At 37.8% G+C, this 12,337-nt stretch overlaps 1 protein-coding gene across 1 annotated transcript; it reads left to right on the forward strand.

Moving 5' to 3' along the window:
- LOC109228035 (putative late blight resistance protein homolog R1B-12) lies at nucleotides 5,865-7,493 on the forward strand. Its single transcript, XM_019393218.1, has 4 exons — nucleotides 5,865-6,048; nucleotides 6,134-6,391; nucleotides 6,498-7,336; nucleotides 7,455-7,493. Exons 1-4 carry the CDS (start codon nucleotides 5,865-5,867, stop codon nucleotides 7,491-7,493), a joined length of 1,320 nt encoding a protein of 439 aa, XP_019248763.1.

Here is a 12,337-nt window from a genome sequence, read left to right on the forward strand (position 1 = left end):
CTTTACCTAAATCGTCGAAAATATGAGTAAGTTTAAAAACTGTAGTTTTTCCCAAAAATCCTTTCAACAATAAATAAGATGTTTCATTTTCTTTCCAGATAGCAAGTGTAAAATACATCTCTAAGCCCATATGTCAATATGTGTGAAAAGTCATGAATGACGTGATACCATACAGTCGTGAGTAGAGTACAATTACCTCAGTCCACATGGTGAACATTGCTTCAAGAATCGCCTCAATCCGAGTTTCATAGCTCCAAAAATGCAAAAATAGCTGAAACCGCTGAAATACAGTACTTTATAATCTGCCCAGGCATCCCTCTTATGCAAACACGGGAAGTCCATCACGTTCACGATGAATAAAATGTGCTGCCACCCAAATTACTCTATGCGATCGCGAACAAGTCTCCGCTAACGCGAAGAACAACTTAGTAGCCTCACCAAACACTACGCGATCGTGGATTTAACCGTGCAAACGCAGAACACACTGCTCCCACACTACGCGAACGCGGCGACACTTGTGCGAACGTGAAGAAGAAACTCAGATTCCAGCTACCCTCTCTTTACCCTATGCGAATGCGCCCTACACAATGCGAACGCGAACAATGACCAGTTCCAAGGTATGCGATCGCGTCCCTCTAATCGCGACCGCGATTAAGAAACTTCCTAGCTCCTGTTCTCCCTCTACGCGATTGTATCACATTCTTCGCGATCGCGAAGACCAAATGAGGCACCAGAAACTAGATTACACCATCAATCAAACATGAAGGAAAAATGATCTGAAATTAATCTGAAACACGCCCGAGCCCCTCGAGATCCCGTCTGAACATGCCAACAAGTCCAATAATATAACACGAACCTACTCATCAATGGCAGTATACAGAAGTGTTGGATATGAGGCTTTATTTGATAAGAGATTTATTATCGATATTCGGTTGTTCTGAGCAACTGCTGTGATTAGAAGTTATTGCTACGAGAGTTTGAGCTATGTGGTATATCATGTAATTGCATTTGAGGCTGCAGGTATGGTTTGTTACAACTTGTTCGGACTTATTCAGAGTATAGATGTGAGATTCAGATCTTATAGATTATTTCAGAAGTGGAAATTTGGTTCTAAGGTTTATGAGCTAGGTTGGATTGTGAAATTTCAGTTATGTTGTGTTATCGGACCTATATGGGATAGGGTGACGTGGGATCACCCCCGGGTATGTACATGGTAAGATTATGCAGCGATTTGATGGTTTTTTGAACAACTCTAGGCACGTTCGAGGACTAACGTATGTTTAAGTGGGGGAGGATGTAACGACCCGACCAGTCGTTTTGAGCTTTTGCACTTCGCTCGCCAGTTCTCGGGCATGAGTAGCCCCGTGTGATGTATTATAACTTATGTAAATCGTCGATTTTGATTTTTAGGGTAATGGGAATGGATTTGGAAGAACTGTTCTCAGTTTGAAGCTTTAAATTTGAAAGGTTTGACCAAGTTTTTGTTTTTTTAGTATTCGATCTTGGATTTGTATTTTTACGATTTGGTTAGCTCCGTTAGGTGATTTTGGACTAGGGAGCGCGTCCAGAGTGTATTATGGAGGTCCGTGCTAGATTTAGGCTTGAATTGGCGAAAATTGGAAATTTGGCATTTTCCGGTCGGCAGTGGAAATTATGATATCGGGGTCGAAATGAAATTTTGGAAATTGGAGTAGTTCCGTTGTGTCATTTATGACGTGTGCAAAGTTTTAGGTCATTCGGGCGAGGTTGGATAGACTTTTGATCGAAATCGGAATTTGGGAAGTTTTTGGAGTTCTTAGGCTTAAATCCATGGTTGATTTGATGTTTTGAAGTTGTTTTGAGGGTTCCGAAGGTTGGAACAAGTTTGAATGATGATATGAGATATATTGGCATGCTTGGTTGATATCTCGCCGGGCCTCGGGTGTGTTTCGGGTGGTTAACGGATCAATTTTTGGACCTTGGACTTGGCAGATTTTCTGGTATTGTTGCAGAAAATTCTTGTTCATTGCGTTCGGTGGGGTCCCGCGTTTGCGAAGAGTAAATAGGGAAGCTGAGGAATTTGTTCTATGCATTCGCGAGGAGGAGTACGCGAACGCGGAGGTTGAGTAAAGTGTTCTATGCATTCGCGCTCAAAGGGCCGCGTTCGCGAAGGGTAGTGGCCGCTGGGGACCCCAAGTCACTTTGGTCTATACGTTCGCGTGTCAGAGAACGCGTTCGCGAAGGAGTGAGTTGGTAAAGCTTCGCGTTCGCGAAGGGCATTTTGGAGGCAGGCGAGATTAGCCTACGCGAACGCGAGAGGACCTCCGTGTTCGCGTAGAAAGAATATCTGGGCAGTCAGATTATATTTAAAAATCGAGGGTTTAAGTCCAATATCTCAAAAACCATTAGAGAGCTCGGGAGAAGGTGAAATTTGAGGAGATTTTTAGTGGATTAATTGGGGTAAGTATTCTTCGCTCATATTTGCTTTAATTCCATGATTTAGTCTTGAATTTCATCATTTAATTTGAGAAATTAGAGTGAAAATTGGGGCTAAATGGAATAAAAGTTTGAGAATTCTTTTGGGGATTTGAATGGGCAATTGAGGTCGGATTTTGATAAATTTGTTATGGGTAGACTCGTGAGGTAATAAGGATTCTAGTTTTGTGGTTTTTATTGAATTTCGAGACGTGGGCCCGAGGGTCGGGTTTGGCCAATTTCGGGATTTTTGATGTAACTTGGTTATTTTCGAGTGGGCTTTGTTCCCTTAGCATAATTTGATGGTATGAATCTGATTTTGGTTAGATTTGGAGCAATTGGAGGCCGAGTCGAGAGGCAAGGGCATTGCGGGCTAGAGTTTGGACCGAATTGAGGTAAGTAATGATTGTAGATGTTGTCCTGAGGGTATGAAACCCCGGATTTCACATCGTTGTGCTATTTTGAGGTCACACACACGCTAGATGACGAGCGTGGGGTTGTGCACCGTTGAGGATTGTGACTTGGTCCGTCCCGTCGACTGTTAAGTCACGTATTTGATTGAAAACTATTTGATACTATTGTGTTTTGGAAAGTATTATTATATTTTGAGCTGAATGCCATATTTGGGCCTCGCGCCAACTATCTGGACCCTTAAGGGCTTTTTACTACTATTCCTCACTGTTTTGACTTAATATTTGTACTCAGTCATGCTATATTTTACTGATTTCATAACTCAACCTTATTAACCCAGTTTTGATGCTATAGATGATATTTTGGGCTGAATGCCCTGTTTTACTGATAGTCCGAGTGGCTTGTGAGGTTGATGGCCGAGAGAGGCCGAGGGCCTGGTTGTGAAGATTATATATTTATGGATGGGGCTGCACGCCGCAACAATATATATATATATATATATATATATATATATATATATATATATATATATGGATGGATCGGGCTGCACGTCGCAGCAATATATCGCTTGGGCATTAGGAGCCCCTCCGGAGTCTGCACACCCCCAGTGAGCGCAGTGGACTATATATATGGATCGGGCTGCACGTCGCAGCGATATATGGATCGGGCTGCACATCGCAACGGTTATTATATGGTACCTATTGAGCGTGAGTGCTGAGTGTGAGCACTGATTGATAAGAGTTGAGTCATGAGTGACTAAGAGGCTTGCCCGAGGGGCTATATATACATGTATACGAGTGATGCTTTGCTTTAGCGGCTTGTTTTATGAAATTACGGTTTTTCACTCATCTTTATACTGAGCCTCTATCGAAAATGTTAAACAAATGTTTTGAACAACTTTCATTGGAATTGGAATTTTTACGAGATGTTTGGAAGTTAAATTACTGATTTGGTTTTGTTATTTCCACTGAGATTTTCATGTTATGTGATATATATGAATGACCGAGAGGTTTGCCAGAAGGGCTATTTTGCCCGAGGGGCCGATTACGATTTTTCATCACTTTTCCTATAAACTACATTGAACCTTTATTGAAACTGTTAGAAAGTTATCTTTCAAAGGATTTTACTGAAACCGGGGTTTAACGAGATGATTTGATATGTATCCTGTTTTGGAAAAATTACTGTACCCGTCGTGGTGCTATGACGTGGATTAAGTAATTTCTTACTACTCAGACTTTATTTACTTTTATTACTTACTGAATTGGCGTACTCACATTACCCCCTGCACCTTGTGTGCAGATTCAGGTATTTTTGAGCTCGATGGTAGGTTCATCGGATTTAGCAAGGTAGCTGCCTGGCGATCGCAGCCCTGCTTTTCTCCCTTCTTATTCTTCCTTAATGTATTTTTGTGATTTTCCCAGCCATATTGGTCTTGATTTTGTTAGACAGTTGTAGTAGATGCTCATGACTAGTGACACCCCGATATCGGACTTGTGTATTTATTCCGCACTGTTCATTTAGACTTACATCGTAAGATTATTGATTAATAAATGGTATAAAAATGACTTTTATTGAATAATGGTTGATTCGGGAATTGTGTTGGCTGGCCTAGTTTCACGATAGACACCATCACGACCGGGTCGGTTTTTGGGTCGTGACAAATATATCATTGAAAAGGTATTTCAAAGGGATACAACTTTTATGTTTTGGGTGTTCCCAAATTCTGAACAGATTTTCACTAAATCCTGCTGGAAGAGAGACCTTCCATAAACTTATTCGATTTTATCGAATCTAATGCGCATCATTCTCCGTCTTGATTCCAAAATAAGTATTTCCACCCGTACTCATCCCGAAAGGACTTTATATGTCTAAAATATTAAATGAATACTCATTTAACACATCCACACCTAGTCCGAATTTACGGAGTGTTACAAGCAATGCTTGTAGCTCCTAGTCACAAAATATTGTCCACTAGTTGTTAAGCAGTAAGAGCCATTTTGGTACCAGTCTACCATACTAGCTTTAAGTGCATGCAGTTACCTCCAATACCAGCTACTATCTAGTGGTGGTTCATGAGTCCAGAAATCCTGATTATTTCTTCCTATAAATACCATGAACCCATTTGACCCACAAAATATCTTCCTTCCTTTCCAATTGCTAGACAAGCTTGCCTACAGAGGCTACATTCTACTTTGTGCAACTTTTTATGTTTAACCCTCCATACATCTTTTGAACAATACACTTTCCCATGATACCAGTGCTATCTTCCTCTTATCATCAGTGTTGCCCCACATATATTCTCTGCATTTTCTGTCGACTTCCTTTAAAACACTTTGAGACAATATGAACCGTGTGTCCCAAAAATTGCATATTGAAAATAGAACTGCATTTATTATTTGCAGGCTCTAAGACAATGTTCTAGAATAGCCACTAGTAATTCTACTGCCACGTCATTAAATTGTTACTGAAAATATATACATTTTTCGGTTAAGTGTATTTAATGTGGTATAGAAGTAGTAATGTCACTTTTCTATTACAAAACAAAGAAAATTGACTTTGCTATACCATTTCCAATGTTTGAATGACCATATAAGCAATATATATACAACTAAAACTAAAGGAAAAAATAAAAAAGCAAGAAAAAACAGAAAAAAAAACACTTCCACGCAAGGGCCAAGGAGGGGGACCTGGAATACCTCCCAAGACTGAAAGAAAACATCCAAAATGGGTTAAGGTGTAACGTTTATAAACTAAGGTTTTTGAGGGGCAGAAGGTTTACTCCACCTTTTGTTCATCTTGATTATATATTGGTGACCTTGCACATAGTACTTTACATGTGGCATTACTTTATTACTGTATTACTATTTTTTGTTTTTTGTTTTTTTGGTTAGGGTTTTTCTATAAATTATGATGATTGTTAATCTTGTTTTCATTGCTTTTACTGAAGCAGGCAGAGGTATTTGGTTTCATAAATAGTGAAAGACACGAAGCCAACTAACATGAAAGTTATTGTTAAGACTTGTAAAAGAAGAACTCAAGCTCCTGCAGAGCCGTCCACCCAAAGTAATTTTTCATCGATTAACGAGGAAGTTGTGGGCTTTGAGGAAGATGATCAAAGTATAATGCAGAAATTGACCGGAGGAACAAAGGAGCTTGACGTTATCTCAATCTTTGGAATGGCCGGTATTGGGAAAACAACTTTGGCGAGGAAAGCGTACAACAATCCCTCTATTTTTTGATGTTAAAGCATGGTGTACTCTTTCACAAGCATATAATGTCAAGACCCTGTTAGTTGAGATTTTCAAACAAGCAACACGTGATAGGAGTGAAATCAAAGAGGACGTTGACATAGCTGATGTGTTGCGCAAAAGACTAATAGGTAGGAGATGCCTCATTGTATTAGATGATATATGGAAAGTTGAGGCATGGGAAGATTTGCGATTATGTTTCCCTAATGATGAAAATGGAAGCAGAGTAATGGTTACAACTCGAATTGAAGAAGTGGCTAAGCATCTTCAGCACCGCAGTGATCCTTATTCTCTTAGATTTCTGACACCCGAAGAGAGTTGGGAATTATTGCATAAGAAAGTGTTTCAAGGAGAGAGTTGTCCCCCCGGATCTACTGTATGCAGGGTTACAAGTTGCCCGACATTGTAAAGGGTTGCCTCTTGCCATTGTCATGGTTGCTGGGATTATTAAGGAAAAGGAAAGGAAGGCATCCTTGTGGCTAGAGGTTGCAAATGACTTAAGTAGTCAAGTTTTAGGAGAGCAGGGTATGAAGGTAATACAAACAAGTTATGACCATTTAGAAGACCACTTAAAGCATTGCCTTCTCTACATGGCATTGTTTCCAGAAGACTATGAGATTCCAGTGACTAATTTGCTGAAGTTGTGGATGGCCGAAGAGTTTGTACTGAATGTTGACAAAGAGAACATGGAGGAAGCATCTAGCATTTGCTCGAATGATCTACTTAACAAAAGCCTTGTAATGGTCTCTAGAAGGAGAATTAATGGTGACGTAGAATGCTGCACACTTCATGATGTAGTGCGTGAGTTTTGCTTGACAAAACTTAGAGAAGAAGAGTATATGCAGCCTACAGTGCCATACAATCCCTATCAACATTTGTATTCCAAGGAATCGCGGTTATGCGTTTATATTCAGGATGATTTGGTTGAACAACTAGATCATTCTGAATATCGGCCGGATAAGATTAAAATGTTAGACTCCGAGGAAACGTCTTTGGAGTTCATTGCTCATCCAGAAATCAACGCATGGAAACGATCAAATCCTTTACCTTTACTAGTTAAATTAAGATTTGTTCGGGTGTTGCATTTGATGGATGTGAAGTTGACAAGTTCCAGCGCTAAAGCAGTACAATCGCTAACTCTCTTGAGGTACCTTGCAGTTCGTGTTGAAGATGAATTCGAATTCAGCTGGGTATCACAGCTACACGATCTTCAAACTCTACAGGTAATTTCTTCAGTAGCATGTTTACACCCAAGGGCTACTTATTTATGGGAAATGAAGAAGTTAAGGTCGTTAGGATTTGCCTTGATTTTCTAATCTATTAGGATTCTCTTTCTTGAAGGAATGGAAGAAGACTCCTAAAAGGACTAAATCTCCTTAATATGTTTTATCCTTTTCTTGGAAGACAAGTTTTGCACATCTATAAATTAATGTTTTCTGCTTCTCACAAGAAAAAAAAAACAAAAAAAGAATATCCACAATGTAGTCATTAAAGAGTTTTGTTTAAGGGGAGATTTTTCTGTCGATAGTTTTTCTTCTTTTAAATTAGTTTTATCATATGTAGCTCAATTGACCAAACCATTATAAACTATTATGCTTAGTTTAGTATATTTTTCTTTTGTCGTCTGATTTATCGTCCACCAAGCTTTGTATTGTTAGTTTCCGCATGCACCATGTTATTTCGATCCCAACAAGTGGTATCAGAGCCAATGGTTCAGAGTCAACGGTTGAACGAGGTTGAAGACAGATTCAATGCGTGTTTGGATCAAGACGATAATGAAGGTTTATTCAACATGCTACATGCGGAGATAAATTTACAATCACAATTGTATTCAAAACGCTGCTGCCGCATCTTTATTAAAAACTCTTTCTAACCCATATTTTGGCCGCTTTTAACCAATGCCAGTTTTAAGTCATGCCTACTTGCAACGCATGATTTCCAGTGCCAGTTTTAACTCACGCTTCTTTTTAATGCACGAGCTTCTTTTATCCCATGTTTATTCTTAACACGTGGGCTCCTTTTAACCCATATTTGGGCTTCTTTTAACCAATACCAAAAATTTCAACCTATACCGTTTTTTTATCATGGCAAGCAGCAGTGATGAAGATTATGTGAAGAAGGTGAATCAATTTTGTCAAGAAAATTCAGGCCAAGGGGAGATTGTTAGGATTTGACCTGAATTTCTAATCTATTAGGACTCTCTTTCTTGAAGGAATGGAAGAAGACTGCTACAATGACTAAATCTCTTTAATATGTCTTATCCTTTTCTTGGAAGACAAGTTTTGCACATCTATAAATTAAGGTCCTCGGCTTCTCACAAGAAAAAAAACAAAAAAAAAAAAATATCCATAATGTAGTCATTAAAGAGTTTTGTTTAAGGGGAGATTTTTCTCTCGATAGTTTTTCTTCTTTTAGATTAGTTTTATCATATGTAGGTCAACTGACCAAACTATTGTAAACTATTATGCTTAGTTTAGTATATCTTTCTTTTGTCGTCTGATTTTTTGTCTACCAAACTTTGTATTGTTAGTTTCCCCATGCACCATGTTATTTCGATCCCAACAAAGGCATGTGAATATAAGCAGTTTTTCCTTGGAATGGAAATACAATGACCGAGCAATTATTCAAAATCGTTCCAACAACTATGCTCGAGAACTTGAAGTCATTTCGCCGTTGCCTTGTACGCGTGGATGATATGAATCCAAGGTACTGGTGGATGTTCCCAAATCTTGAAGAGTAAGCCTCAAAATTAAAGAAGTGCCTAGTTATCCTTTGTTTCCCGTACCGGACGTTCATACTCGGCTTCTATCTCTTCATCTGGCCTTCAACCATAGGGGATTCTGGGATTCAGTTGGATGGGAGAGCTACTTTGTCTTCCCTTCAAATCTTAGGAATTTGCATCTTAGTGGCAGTTTCTTAACGGAAGAAATGGTTTCAAACATTACAAGATTGCGGAAGCTTGAGAGTCTCACATTATATATGGGATTTCCTCTGGGGGCATCAGGGTACTGTTGGGACGTCAGAAATGTGGACTTCCCTGCACTCAAATACCTGACATTAAAGGCACTGATGATGAATGAATGGAATGCTTCAGACGAATCCTTTCCCATGCTTGACAATAATCTAGTTCTAAGAGATTGTTACTACTTTAAGGAGATCCTCCTTGCTTTGTGGATATTCCAACGCTACGACTTATTGAACTGTCTGACTGCCTCGACTCTCTTGTGTTTTCAGCTTTGAATATTAAAAGAGAAATTCAAGAAAACACCGGATTTGACAGTCTCCAAGTTCTTATATCGAGGCGATAAATTAGCTGGTAAGGAAAACAATTTTTTTTTTTAGTAAAGCTCCCCTATATATCTATGTAGTAATGGGAGAAATGCTTGTTCGTTTTGCTCCTGTTCTTGGACATGAAATTTGACCTTAGATAGTGAAGTTTTGGTAATATTATAACGGAAAATATATTTGGCCAAACCAAGAATGGCCCAAACGTCCCAAATGGGGGTATAATGGTAATTTCGTACGGCTTTTGAGGGCATAATGGATATTTGTGCATTTTCGTTTTCCATATGTACCCTTTGGCAGATTTTTCGTTTTAGTTTAATTTTTTCAACAATTCTCTCACACTAATTTAATTGTTTTACCTTCCCAAGATGCATGCTTCATCATTTTCCATAAAGCTCCTTTACATATACTATACTAATTAAACGAAATACACTAAAATATACATATACTATACCAATTAATCGAAATACACTAAAATATACAAATAATATATTAGAGGAAATACGTATAAAAATTAGAGGAAATACGTATAAAAATTACAGATTTATGATTAAAGTGGTCACTTTCTAACCCTAAACACTTAATATATTTGGCCAAACCTAAAAAGCTTTTCCAGCCCCCATTTTTCTATCTTTGTTTTCTCCTTCTTCATCTCTTATCTTTCTTAGGGTTAGATTGAGGAATGGACCACGGGAAGAGGAATAATGCTTCGAAAGTTTATGTAGTGTTTCGTGGTAAGAGGCCTGGATTGTACAACTCTTGGCATTGGTGTGCTCCTATGATTATTGGTGTCAAGGGTAGCATCTTCAAGGCCTTCAAAACGTATGATGAAGCCATAGTAGCTTTTAATGAGTTTAGAAATGGATCTCAAGCTAACAGGTTATCGGCATCGAAAGTGTATGTGGTATTTCGTGGTAAAAAGCCAGGATTATACAACTCTTGATGTGAGTGTGCTCCTATGGTTATAGGTTTCAAAGGAAGCATCTTCAAGTCTTACAAATCTTATGATGAAGCAGTAGCAACATTCAATGAATTCCAAAAAGAAAATGTTTACATTGAAGAACAATCTTCAAGTTCGTGTGTTGATGAAAGTGATGTTGGAGCAAGTGCTATGTCATCTGTGTTGCTAGCTGGAATGTTTGTAGGGATGAAGATTTCAAAAAATTATTCAGTTTGATTGTTGATAAGAGTATTTTGTTCAGCATTTTATTATTGTTTAGTTTGGTTATTATCAGTTTGATTGTTTAGTTTGATGTGTTACTGGTTGCAGCATTCAATCTTTGTAGAATAGAGTATTTAGGATGCCAAAGCCTTTGTCTTTTGTACTCCATGTTGGAATGGAATAAAATATGTCTCTTGAATTTTAAAAAAAAGTATTTTGAACTGAACTGAATGTTTTAATTTGTCTATATTGTTGGAACCTTGTAAGTGCCAAAGTGTTATCATTTTGAACTTGTTTTAATCTGTACTACATAAGCACTCAACTATCTTCAAGTACTCATCAACTATCTTCATAAGTTCAATATGTGCTATATTTTGCATCTTGAAGTACTAAACTATCTTCATATTTATTGACAATACATTTTCCTATTGTCCAATGTTGGTGTCATAAGTTGAATGTGCTATATTAATTTGAAAAATAAATTGACCAATTTTACAGGACTTAATTAATCTTTACAGATGTTACGTACTTTCATTTCATTAGGCATCAAATGAACAGTTGTAATATTGTAGACAATAGGACTGTTTTGTTAACTTGAATCAAACGATCATTATGCCTCACTGTTTTTTGAAGGGTTTTCTATACCCTTGTGTTGTATCATCAAACTCTATTTTTGCTAATACATGACCCCCAGGTAATCTGGAAAAAGTTCATAAAAAACTATATAAAAAATAAAAAAATTCAAAACATAATAATAATTTCATTCATTAATATTAGATTGCATGATAACATCACCAATACATAACGAGAAAAATAAAAACCATAGGGGGTAGACAACTTCATAGACTAGTAGAAAAACATCAACATAATCAAAAAGACAACATGAGATAAAACTTCATCCATGGACTACTCAATATTCTAGTTCACTGAAATAGACTTTGAGGTCTTGGAGACTGATTCTGTATCACTACTGATAACAATGATAGAATTGCTCTTAGTTCCACTATGGATGGATAGTGTGGGCATATCGTCAAGCATAGTATAGAGTGAAGTTAGGGGATGCTCCTCCAACATCACAATTTTTAGGTAATCAATGCTTGAATCACGAACCACCCTCTCAATCAATTCATTAATCTCACACTTCAGCTTGCTATAGTCACGCTTAAGATCCTGGTACAAAATATTATGACTAACCGGTGAGCCATGGAGCGGTTGTTCAATAGCTTTCTTGGTCGGAGTCCTATCTATCGTTATGCTTAGATGTAGTAGTATTTTCAGTTTGATTGTTTTATGTAGATCTAGCATATTTCACTCAAAATATATAGGGAGGATTATAATCTCTCAATTATAATAGCTATTCCACTTCCCAATAGGAATTAAAGTCTCTTTGTAGAGACCCTATGCAACCATTGCACTTCCCAATAGAAATATCCGCTCCTCCATGCAGACATTACACATCCAAGCAGACCCTTCCACTCCTCCATGCATCCATTGCACTTCTCCATGACTACAATTAATTATAGAAGCTTGTCTTTAATTTTATCCATCCGCCTATACAGATTTTGAATTTTTTTTTTTTGGAAAAAAAAACTTCTGCCATATAGTGGCAGTGCACTTCATAGGTTTTATGTAGGGGTGTTCATAAAAATCCGAAAACCGAACCAAACCGAAAACCAAACCAAACCGACAAAAAAAATCGATACTTTTTGGTTTGGTTTGGTTTTGGTTTTGAATTTTAAAAACCGATCAAATTTGGTTTGGTTTTGGTTTTAATCAG

This window comes from Nicotiana attenuata, chromosome 6 (assembly GCF_001879085.1).
Source record: "Nicotiana attenuata strain UT chromosome 6, NIATTr2, whole genome shotgun sequence".
NCBI classification, from domain to species: Eukaryota; Viridiplantae; Streptophyta; class Magnoliopsida; order Solanales; family Solanaceae; genus Nicotiana; species Nicotiana attenuata.